We start from the raw sequence: 12,379 nt of genomic DNA on the forward strand, positions 1-12,379 counted from the left end.
CTCCTCCCTTCACTAGCCCAAGTTCAAGGTACATCTACATAGTACGTGTTGAACAAACTCTGCCCGAACTGTCCCACCACTAGAGCTTTGCTCTCACACTGCCAAGAAGGGTTTTTCTTCTACCTGCTCTCCCTAAAGTCATGCTCACTCTTCCTGGCCCAGGTCAAGTGCAATCTCAGTCCCCTCTTCGTAAAGCTTTCTCCTTTATCCCAGGCAAAAATGAATCTCACCCTCCTCCCTGCCCACGTACTTTATCCGAACTTCTGCTATAGCAGTGAGCACATCCTACCTTGTATTGTAAGTTATTTGCAAGTACGTATTTCTCACCTAGAAGACTGGAGCTTCCGGACAGCGCAGAGCAGGAACATGCTATCTTTAAAATCTAAGGCAGTTTCTTACAAACAGAAGATGACGGAATTCATTTATCCACTTATTTAGGCCGTATTTGTAAAGCAATTACTACATGCCAAGCATCAGCATATATAAAACCATTCAGGCTCCCACTATATGCCAGGGTGGTAAGATCATCCCTATAATGCAGGCGTTATTTTTCTTCCCATTTTACCAAAGAGGAAGGAGAAGCTCTGGCCACACACGCCAGTAAGGGACAGAATGGGGAGTCACACCCAAATCTGTGCAATCCTGTAGATGTTGCTTTTCACACGTGAACTAGGGGCCCAAAGGATGAGTTGTGCCAACTTGTACCCATTCTTTAGGTCTCAGTTTAATCACCACCTCCTCTGTCTGACTTTCAGCACTTCTGCACAGAATTTCATCTTTGGCCCATTGTACTCACTTGAATGAGTATTCAACTACAGGATATGTGCCCACTCGACTTTTGGATATAAACGAACTACCCATAAAAGGTAGTTTTACCTTTTAAAAGGAGAAAACGAACAAAGTAAAAGACAGGACCATAAACATTCATAAAGACGATTTTGAGTATTTTTAGGTGTCCCATAACGTGGAGGCAACATCCGAAGCTGAGTCTCACTTCTAACTGCCAGGTTGAGCACGTGGCCAATGAAGGGACAAGGCGTGGTTTAGGAAAAGTCCTCCCTAATCCCTCGCGGGACCAGGTGCCACCGTGTAAACCTTCCCCCCGCCCACCCCAACCAGCAACAGCAGGTTCCCGTGGAGGAGCAAGGGGATGAAGAGCTCAGGCCTGGGGACCAGCAGCCCAGCAACCTTCCTAGTCACGCTGTGACTTCCACGCCCACCCCTGGCCCTTGGCCGCCCAGGCTTAGGCAGAGGACACAAGCAAGACTTTCATGGCTACCCGCCCACACTGTAAACCTACCCCTGGCACCTTTTCCAAACCTGAGAAGGTGTAGATAAGGCCCCCAACTGAAAACGATTCAAAAGTGATTTTAATCTGAGAAGCAATAAGTGAATTATAGGTTTTGTGTGCACCAACATGTATTTTAAGCCATGTGAAGCCTGTCATTTCCAGGCAGCTGCTTAAGAAGAAACAAAGGGACTTTGTACACAGACATTCCCTAGTCCTGGAGTCATTTTACATCTCTCAAAGAAAAAGGATGGGAAAAATCCACGTTGAAGAAGGCAAGCACATTTCTTAAGGAACTCAAAAACCGTTCCCACATATTTTGCAAAACCTTGAAAACTAAAGATAATACACTTCCTTTTCAGTTACCAAAGTCAGCATTAAAACATCAACCCAAGGGAGCAGGGACTGATTCTCCAGATGTCTTACTATGATTTGGGAGCAGGTCAAAGCTGCCTGTCTCCATGGGGAAATAAACAGATATATAATTAAAAGTTTACAGTCGAATCATCTTAGAACAGTGACTCTCTCTACTTACGGCCATGAAGAGAGAGTATCTGTTAGGCATAGTTCTTCATGCCCATGTTGAAAAGCTGTTCAATTATCCCAATTTATAGCAATAATAATGTTTAGGTTCCCACTGAGGCCAAGCCGCAACAGCCATCCATTTTGAAAGGGGAATTTGTGAGAAAGTTAGACCTTACCTTGAAGGTCATGATGAGATGAGTGAAATGGAATTCTGCTTCCAAATCCAGTTGGATGGTTACATTTTCCACGCCTATAGGAGATTTTTTTGAAAAGACAAAAGGAAACAGCAAGGTAAACGGGAAATCTGTGAACAACTGAGACAATTCTCTTCAAGTATCCTTAGGCTCCGCATAGGCGTTCTCTCTGCGGTCCATCTTAAGCTGAAGGTAAGATAAATAATGATAAAACCCTGGCTTGATTCAGGCGATAGAGCACATCTCAGAATGATTCTTCAGTTGTTCATCAATCATTCTGGAGTTCAACGTATTGAATGTATTCCCTGGAACAAGACATCTGGCAGAATGTCAGAATGACAGCCTTTAGTTGCTGTCAAGAAAGACATCTTTTGCTTAGGAAAAAAATGAAAAGTCTTCCCAACCCACTTAGCCAAGGGACTTTCTCAAAGGCGAAACAAGAGGGGGCACTTCCTGTGCACAGTAGGGGTTCAGCTTTGCTGTCTGAAGCCCAGGAACACAATCCTCTTCCAGTCGACACAAACATATTCCTTTTGTTCTGTGCAGCAGCAAAGAAAACAAATAAGAGTCCACCACATTTTGTGAGTTACACTCCAATTTAGAAAAACCTATCCCTCACGGAGAAGGCTTTGGGTGCATTTCCACAACCGAGAAACAATGCCAGAGAGACAAAGAATGGGTCAAATAAATAAACTGGCCCAGAACAAATACTAACATCTTCCCTTTCAGGGGAAAGCCTGAACAAACAAATGAGCCTCTGCACTATGCCCTGGGGGTCAATCCACTGGAATTCCAGGGACGGAAAGCACCTCCTCCCCAATCCCTTGGGCCCTCAAGCCTGCCTGTTTAGCGAAGGAGACCTTTCCACATTTCCTGTGCTCGAGAGAGCTTTTGGGGGTCCATCTTCTGAAGCAAAAGAAGTCTTAAATGCAGGAAGACAGGAATGTGTTGGGATGAATGATGTCACAGGCTGGTGTATTTTCGGGAAATCAGTAGGACTTTTGAAATAAACTCTCCCACTGGACAACTGCCAAGTCAATTGGGGATGGGGGTGGGGGGGAAGTGGTCACTGGAACGGATATGAGTTAGTTGGAATGTTAAAGAAAAACACAGCCGTGCTAACTAACCTTATCTAACTTATTAGAAAGAAACTGTACTACAAACCTACTCTCCACAACAAGGTTAGCTAAGCAACTATCTGTCTCTCCTTTCCCAGGCTTTTAAAAACCTGCACTATTTGTTTAAAATGAAGAGATAACGAAATAGCGTAAAGTACAAGAAAGACTAGGACCAGTTCTGTAACATAAGAACATATCCGGCAATGTGGGCTTGAAAAGCGCATTCCATTTTAGATTCCTAACCTGATAAAGCACTGCAGGTTTTTGTTTTTGTTTTTGTTTTTTTTTTAAATATGGGAAGAAAAATCTACGGAGAAAAGAAATGAGATCATTCTTCTATGGTGTACTTGATTTCTGTCGGACCTAGTAGTAAAGCATCAGGAGGGGTAAGTTAAAAGTAGGTGCACATTCCAAGACTGTTTCTGGGCCTGAGCACTGATAATTTAACACGTCACATCACGTAAAGCTCATCTTGGACAAAACATAAATAGATAAAATCACATTCCTAAACAAAGTCTTCACTTGTGACCTATCAGACAGCAGAGAGATGAGAGGGGACAGTAACATTCAGTCTGACTTTCTAAAACTAAGTTCCATCCATCTAATCTCATCTGATCTCTTGTGACAGAGTGACAGCGCCCTCAAACCCCTCTATTTGAAAATCCCTTCTTTCTGGCATTTGGCCTCTTTTGTCCCACAAACTCAAAGTTGTAGAGACTGATTAAGTCCTGATGTAACCAAGAAAAACCCTCCTCTAGAACAACAGCACGTGATGAACTATTTTACTGTCTATCAACTTGATACTGATGTTGAGGCATCCTTCTTCTAATTGTCTTTCGGTCTCACTGGAAAAAGGTGGACAGTCAGAGACATCCCACGTTTGTCATAAGCTCTATGTGGTTCAGAAGTCCCAGGCTTTCTCTGCCCAGGCTTAGAATCACTTCTTTGAGAGTCCTTTCTCATAAATGTTTTGTAAAAAAGATCTAGTGGTCGGGACTTCCCTGGTGGCGCAGTGGTTAAGAATCCGCCTGCAAATGCACGGGACATGGGTTCGATCCCTGACCTGGGAAGATCCCACATGCCGTGAAGCAACTAAGCCCGTATGCCACAACTACTGAGCCTGCGCTCTAGAGCCCTCGAGCCACAACTACTGAGCCCTCGAGCCACAACTACTGAGCCCACATGCCGCAAGTACTGAGGCCCGCACGCCTAGAGCCCGTGCTCCACAAAAAGAGAAGCCACCGCAATGAGAAGCCTGCACACCGCAATGAAGAGTAACCCCTGCTCGTTGCAACTAGAGAAAGGTCACGCGCACCGACATAGACCCAACGCAGCCAAAAATAAATTAATCAAAAACAAAAGCTCTAATGGTAACACTGTTAATGACAAACACATTAACTCTACCTTTAATCCTCAAATTTCAGAATTCAAGTTTGAAACAAATGCAAAACTAATTTGGGCTTAGTTGTACCGCAACAGTATCATATTTGATGAATTTATTAAACCAAAACCCAAGAGGCAAAGAAAGGAAAAACGGTGGGATTCACACACTCACTGGAAAAGCTGACTTGGGATCATTATCCACGTTGAGTCTGAAAAACTACATCTAATGTATACTCAGAGTACTATGATTAAATGTTCTCTAGATGGAAAGAAGATGGTGGGCGTTGATTCTGCCCTTTCCTTTGGGGTTGATGAAAATGAAAGATGCTGTTTTGTGGAGGAATAAGGGCCTGAGATGATACAGGGCCTTCCCACGCCCTCCCCAGACTGCCCCCGGCCCATGCCCACGCTCCCCAAGGCCCCCTTAGTATGAAGACTATGAAATACTCCTTTGGTCTCGCATGAAAGACCTCTTTCTTATAGGAAGTGCATACTTCAGGAAGAAAGATCGGATTTTATCAAGAGAAGTTAGTGCTTCAGGCAGTAAATCTGTCAAAGGCCATAATTCCAGGATAGAGAAACCAATCGTAATTACAAACACCCAGTAGCCCGTAAACCCCTTCCAGGTGACCCATCACACTCTTTGGAACTTATCCCCATACCAACCACATACCATTTTCGGATTGCCACCAGATCTTAAGACGGTTTGGAGCAAATGTCGTGACCACATTTTCAATGAGATGACTGTCAGGGTTCAGGGTTTCATGATAAGGATCTTGTGAATTGCATATGAAGCATTTTTTGTCCTCCTGAAAGCAAAGTCAGTTCTATGAGTCTAGGAAGCAATCGCGCGTGCACACACACCAAAATCAAGCCCACGATACAAAAACCCAACCTATTTGCTTCAAGAAAAATGCATGTGCCAAAATTACTTAAATGACCTGTCATACGTCTTTCACTTTTTAACTTAACTGAGTATGAAATACTCCTGAAATTTTCCTCTTCTCTTGCAACTTCAAGGTCAAAAGTAGAAGGCGGCATTGTTTCCACAAGCTATTAATTTAATCAAAATGAAAGTTCTAGGCTTAAGTCTTAATCTCAGTGAATAACTGGAGAAGTTTACTCTTGAAGCAAACTGCTGAGGAGCTTTTAGAGAATTTTTGCTGACATAAAGGAAACTGAAAATAAAAAGAGAACAGTTCAATTGGTCTGATTTTCAAAAACCTATATAAAGCAGAAACCAGTTATTAGGCAGACGTATTTAAGCAGCTTTGGGAACTACAGATAAAGATTTCTTAGCTTCTCCTCTGCCCCAGCAGTGAATTCGCAGTGGCAGCGAGCAGGCTAGCCTACAAACTGCTCAGAATATCCAGGAAGAGGACACCAGACTCTCATGTTGGGAGCACTGAAAACTGGGACCAATTCAAAGAACGCCAAATTGGACCCGAACTAAAAATATACTTTAGGTTTTAGAGTAGCTTTGAACTTCTCTCTTCTCACTTTCCTTTTCCTTAAAATGAGGGTCACAGCCAAAAGAGCCCTCATTGCACTGCATCACTGTGAATTATAAACAGCATCACTTAAAGTTTCCTTTTCCACATAAGGCTTTGCTCTCTAAGATTTTCTGAAATGCATATTACTCTTAGGTCTGAAAGTGACACTGAGATGGAAATCTATAGAGACCCACACACATCTTACAAACAACATTTAAGCAAGGGTGGTAATCTTATAAGGACAGTATCAACTGACTGTACTTTTTATGTTTGTATTTATTTAGCTAGCTATTACTTATCACCCTCCTCCCAAAAGGATTTAGAGACTGGCAAGATGTACCAACTAGAAGTCAGGAATACAATGGGACCCTAGACAAAATACTTACGGCTTCCTGCCTCAATTTTTCACCTGTTCAACATCTGAGAGAAGTACACACCCAGGGCCTTTCTCTAGTCTCTAATATCTGTGAAGAGTCCTCCACAATTTCATGGCTAATCACATAAACCAGAGAGTCTGGCTCTACTTGCTTTTAAGGCAAATAATCCAATTCTCATTCTGGTCAAAGCTGGTTTCAGGATCTGGTGACTCATTTACAGGATGCCCTGGCCTCGGAGGTAAATGTTAGCATAATATTTTGGGTAAAATTTACATGCTAATATTAGAAAAGGTAACATCAACTGCCTTCAGTAACTTGTAGCCAAGGAAACTAATACTGGAGAACAATTACCAGAACTTAAAAAAAGTTTAATTACAGCCTCTCTTCTAATCAGGAGGAAGCAGTCTAGACATCTCCGTATAAACCTGGAAGCAAGTAAGTGGAATCCACTTTACCACATTCCTTTGGTTTAATTTATCAGGTCTCCAGAATGGGCTCTCCTCCTGCTTTGTAAACGTGACTCCATTTGAAGGCATCTGCCTGCAAACCACACGGTATTCTGTCCCACTCCTGAAGGGCAGATCTGCAGGCGGGTGCAGTGACCAAGTTTCGAGCAAGTGGCTTGGCACTTGCCCTGCGCAGGAGATTAAGCCCTTATGCTGGCTTTAGAGGCCAGAGATACCTGCCTCCCTTTTCAAAATCAAGGAAAGGGATTTTGATTCTCGGTGGTTTATGCTTTGAGCCTTCTTTTAAAATTACGTTTTATTAAAAACGTGACTTTTGGGGCTTCCCTGGTGGCGCAGTGGTTGAGAGTCCGCCTGCCGATGCAGGGTACACGGGTTCGCGCCCCGGTCCGGGAAGATCCCACATGCCGCGGAGCGGCTGGGGCCGTGAGCCATGGCCGCTGAGCCTGCGCGTCCAGAGCCTGTGCTCCACAACGGGAGAGGCCACAACAGTGAGAGGCCGGTGTACCACCAAAAAAACAAAACAACAACAAAAAACGTGACCTTTGAAAGCTAGGATCTGGGTCTACTTTTAGAAACAGATAACACTCGGAAATTTCATTTGGGTCCTCCTCTATCGGGTACCATGGCAACCAGGGCATTCTGAAAAAGCAAGCATCTGATTCTGCTATCTAATGGAAGTAGATGGGAACAACACCAAATGAGGAGACAAAAACATTGGAGTGTTTTTCTCCATGACGGGAGTGACCTTGCAAGGTGTCTGTCAGTGCTGGAATACCCTTTATCCAAGTGAAAGATTTGGGAAAAGGCCAAGATCACCACTCAGTATATAAAAAAGAAGAGGTTAAACCACCTTTTATATACATTTCCAGAAAGAAAAGGATTAAAAAACAAACCAAACCAACCAACAAAAAAAAAGACACGGGTCTTTTAGACGCCCGGGTCTTTTAGAGGTCAGGGCTTGGGGGCAGGGCCACCAGATCTGTCTGCAGCCCTGCCTTTCCACATTGACTGTGGCCGCGGCAGGAAATGTTTGGCGGATGCAACTGTGCAAACTGTGAGCCACCACAGTGCAAAAGGGTGAGAGCTACCAGCCTAATCCCGGGACTCCCTGGCTGCGGCGCTTCCTATCTGGATCGCTGGCAGGATGCGGAGTCCCCTGGGCCTTCCCCTTCGGTCTGGACTGGAGGAGGCTCGCGCGCGCAGAGCCTGGAGCCATCTCTCCCCTCACCTGGAGGTGGCTGACGATACAGTAAGGCTCGGGTTTGTACAGCCCACAGGTCGAGGTCACCGAGAGCTTCTGGGCTCGGCCGATGAGAAGGTCGCCGGTGGCCGGGTAGCAGCTGCCCTCCGCGCAGCCGTAGCTGAACTCGGGTTCTTGAGCACTCACTTGGGCTCCGCACAGGGCTGTGGAAGGGTCAGGCAACAGGGTAGGGCACAAGCAGGGAGCGGGCCCCAGCAAAGGGAATAAGCAGGGGCGGGGAGAGAGTAGATTCAGAAAAAAAGCAGGATACACAGAAAAGAGACACAATGGGGAGATGATCGAGGCCGGGAAGGAAGGACGCGGAGAGGAGGATTCAGACAGAAACAGAGACGTCAAGTTTGTCCAGCAGCCAAGAGCATCACTCCCAGGAAACCCACCTACACTCGCGCCCACCCTAATCTGCCCGGGAAGCAGCTCCGGGCACTTCGACACGCCTGGACCTGGGCGCAGGGAGGCAGGTGGCCAAACGCCGCACACCCGTACTCGCGCACGTGTGTGTCTGTGAACCCGCGCGCACGCGGCAGCCTGTATATCCTCAGCGTGACAGCGCGTGTGTGTGCGCGGAAATCTGTGAGCGTGCGGGCGCGTGAGTGTGTGTGCATGCACGCTCGGAGGACGCGGGCGCTTCGCCCGGCGACGGGGGATGGTGGGGCTCGCGGGGGACGCCACTCTCCCGAGCGAGGGGCCGGTGGACAGTCCCTGCGGCTTTGGATTGGCTTCAACAATTCGTCATTCCGGGGACGCTCCCGGTCCAGCTGTTTCTGGCGCCATCCGGGGGCAAACAGCGATGCTTAATTAAAGCCACATGGCCCCAATCTGTTCCCAGGACGAAGCCTGCGCTCAGCTCGGGGCACTTTCCCGGAAAATGGGCTCCTAGCGAGCCCTCCACCCCATGAAGCCTGACCCCAGCGACGGAGAGACCCACCAAGAAAGGGCCGGAGATGCCAAGCCCAGAAAGGCAGCCGCGGGAGCACCCGGAGCTCTGGCACAGCCCCCCGCGATGCAGTCGCCTGCGGTCCTCGCACACCGTCCCCGGCTACCACCCAGGGCGCTGGCGTTTAATCCCAGCGCAGAATTTCCACCGGGCCCCTCTCCCGATGCCCCCTCCCGATCCCCCAGGCTCCCCGAAGCTGGGACCAACAGCTTGGTTTATTCTTTCCCCGCGTCCAAGCCCACGCCCTTCCCCCCACCGTTTCCTCGTAATTACCTAAGAAACTGAACGCGAACATCTGGAGCCGCCCCATGGCCAGTCCCTGCAGCCGAGGGGACACAGCAGAGGAGGGGAGGACACGGCCGCCGAGCCGCCGGCTCTTTTCCGCCGTCTTCCTTTCTGGAGAGGGGGAGAAAAAAATAAGGCAAATATTCAGGGAGAAGAGAGGGGCCCTCGCATTTCCTGCCGCTCCCACGGAAGCGGGGGGATGGGGAGGGAAAAATCGCGCCGCCACTTTGTTCTCCTCACCCGGCGGGGCGAGCGCTCTCCCGGCTCCTGGCAGCCCCGGAGCCCAAAGAAGGGAATTAGAAAGTTTCGCCCTGGGAGGAACCGAGGGTGGCGCCTCTGCTCATGCGCACACGGGGAGCCGGGGCGGAGGGGGCGGGCGGCCCCGACTTGGCGGGGAGGGGGTGAGGGCCAGGTCCAACCCTCCCCCGGCGCCTCTTTTGTTTTAAGGCCGCATCTATGGACGCGGCGGGGCTGTGGCTCTTAACGTTCCCTGCGCAGAGCTGCGGGGCGGCCGGAGGGTGCGCGTCCCCAGCGGTGCGCAGGGCAGGGGCAGGAGGTGCTCCGATCGCAGGCGAGGAGGCGGGTCGGCGGGACCTACGGGCGCACTGGCTCGTGCATTTACATTTGTAAGGAGTGAGTCATGAAGAGGTGCCCAAGGCTATAAACTCTGGCACCCAGCGCTCCGGGAGGGCTGGTTAAACCCTTTAGAAAGAGGGTCGACCTGGCAGGTTTGCTCCTGAGAAAGCAGGGAAGCCCCCATGTATTGCTGAGCCCGGGCTGGGCGCCACCTCTGATGTCTTCATTCGAACGAAGGAAAGTGCTCTTCGCTCCGCTGCCTTTGCGGACCTGCCTGGAGTCCCTGCTACCCAGGTGGCCACAGCACTGAATTACCAATCTAATTCTGTTTTTTGTTTTTCAATCTACTTTTTACCTAAATCCAGACGTATGGCTCGAATTCAGGTAACTTCTCGAACGCCGCTCTTGGTAGTGACGCTTTTTTCCCATCTTACCGTGAAAGGGTCGACTCAGCCACGAAGCTGGAAGTCTCTCATGAGACACACTTGTCCACAACCTCCACAAAGCACAACCTCGCAAATTCTAGACAGGAATTCCATGGTGTACAAATGGTGAGACGTGCGAGCAAGCCTCTAACGTTGGGTCTCCAGCAGCATTGCGTGTGACCTGTCTGGTTAAATAAGGGGTAAATACACGCTCACCCTTCTAGGGGCTGGAGAGGGAAGAGAGGCTGGTGGTGTGACTCTGCCACCCCTTCTGTGAATTAACCCAATTCTGCTGCCTTAGCAATGGCTGGAATCAGAGCTTGAGCTTTCTTTAGTCCTCTGGGCAGAAGTGCTCCCTGGAATGAGGGGAGTAGAGTTAGTTGTTAGTCCAGTCAGGAGATTTGGTTTCCCAATTAATCACCCCAGGGAGAAGCGGTTAAGTGGCCAGTTGGTCAGCTTTTAACTTAGTTGCAATGAAATAGGGGCCCAGGGAAGTTTAATCATTAGACCATAGAGTAAGCTGCTTTGTGAGTTTATCTACATCCTTTCCACGGAGGGAGGCCTTAGGTCTCGTCTCGGTGATACATTAATTATTCACCAAATCAAGACTTGCCCTGCTGCAGCCTCTGGAGATTTTTGCCTCTACGCGGTGCTCAGGATCTACAGGTGCTACCTGGGCAGCCCTGAACGCCGAGAGAGCGGGTGCCCTTGCGACGGTCTTAATATTGTGATGGAGGGTCTTCAGAACTTAAGATTCACAAGCAAATGTCTTCTCCCTTTGTGGAACTTCCGATACCCTGGGCCAAAGGTGATTACAGTTTTTCATCCATACAAATTGCAGGCAGCGTTCGGTTCTGCCTCTTTGGGGGAAACCGGCCTCTGCTCTCACAGCAGCTGAACCCTCCCTGCTACTCGGCAGTTCTGTCTGTCGCAGGTCAGTGTCCTTTCCCAGAGGGCAAGCACCTTCAACACTCTCTGAAAGTCTCCGGTGTGCCTTAACACTTCACCTACAGTGGTAAACTTACCATTACTGAAAGAATTAGATTTGTTGGTTTTTGCATGCATCTATTCTGACCACTCCATCTATGAATGTGTCCGTCTCCGTTCCCACCTTTATCTTTTGTACTTCTGCCCTGGAAAGTGTGCCCCCATCTCATCTCCTGAGAGCAATGCTCTCACACGCACAAACCTGCTCGATTCCCCCGTGTTAAGAGGAAAAAAAAAAAAATCAAAAAGCTTTATTCTCCACACCCCTCTACTCCTTTCCTCCCTTTGACTTCACAGCCCAGGTTCTTAAAAGGATAGTTTGCACTCGCTTTTGTTTCCTCCTGGTTTCTCCTCCATCCCATTGGAATGTGGCTTCCATCTCCACCACTGGTCTCCGTAATGACCACCAACCCTCTAATTGCCAAATGCAATGGACAGTGTCCCTATTTGATAATTCTGTGGCATGTGTTTCTCACGATTCTTCCCTTCTTAAGACTTTTCCTTGGCTTCCAGGACACAGTTCCCTCTAAAAATTTCCCAAAGGACTGACTCCGCCCCCCACCCCCATTTTCTCTCTCCCTCTCTGATCTCTTACACATTAATGCTCCCGAAGGTTCCGTTTCCAGCTTCTTTCTCCTCTACACCCTTTCATCCACATCCCAGGGCTCTACCACCCTGGCCTTGGTACACCCCACATGGATGACTCTAGCATGTACCTGGCTTGCGATTTACATCTAATTTCTAACAGCCTATTGACCATCACTACTTTGATGACCCACAGGCACATGGGCTGCAAAACTGAACTCATCACTCCACCCATCTCTTCTGCTTCCAGTTGCAGTTGCTAGTACCATGATCCCCCTACCCTTAGCTGAACGCAGAAACCTGGGAACAGGACAGACCATACGATTCACAGGACCCAGTACAAAAGGAAAATGAGCACGTGGGGCCCCTCATTCAGAAATTATCAGTGATTTCAGGATGGTGCCAGTAGGGACTCTTCTGAGTGGGAGGCCCTGTGAGGCTGCACGGGTCACATACCCTGGAAGCCAGCTCAGCCTGGGAA

At 48.3% G+C, this 12,379-nt stretch overlaps 1 protein-coding gene across 1 annotated transcript in view; it reads right to left on the bottom strand.

Moving 5' to 3' along the window:
* Window positions 1-9,697, bottom strand: part of LAMB1 (laminin subunit beta 1) — a 73,689-nt gene extending 63,992 nt beyond the window's left edge. Inside the window, exons 1-5 of the mRNA XM_030871138.2 lie at window positions 9,566-9,697; window positions 9,314-9,436; window positions 8,074-8,249; window positions 5,182-5,317; window positions 1,990-2,063 (exon numbers count right to left, since the gene is read on the bottom strand). Coding sequence (XP_030726998.2) covers window positions 1,990-2,063; window positions 5,182-5,317; window positions 8,074-8,249; window positions 9,314-9,350 — 423 coding nt within the window. The 5' untranslated portion in view covers window positions 9,351-9,436; window positions 9,566-9,697. The remainder of the gene's footprint in view (window positions 1-1,989; window positions 2,064-5,181; window positions 5,318-8,073; window positions 8,250-9,313; window positions 9,437-9,565) is intronic.
* Window positions 9,698-12,379: the final 2,682 nt, after the last annotated feature.

The sequence above is a fragment of the Globicephala melas genome, chromosome 9, assembly GCF_963455315.2.
Source record: "Globicephala melas chromosome 9, mGloMel1.2, whole genome shotgun sequence".
NCBI classification, from domain to species: domain Eukaryota; kingdom Metazoa; phylum Chordata; class Mammalia; order Artiodactyla; family Delphinidae; genus Globicephala; species Globicephala melas.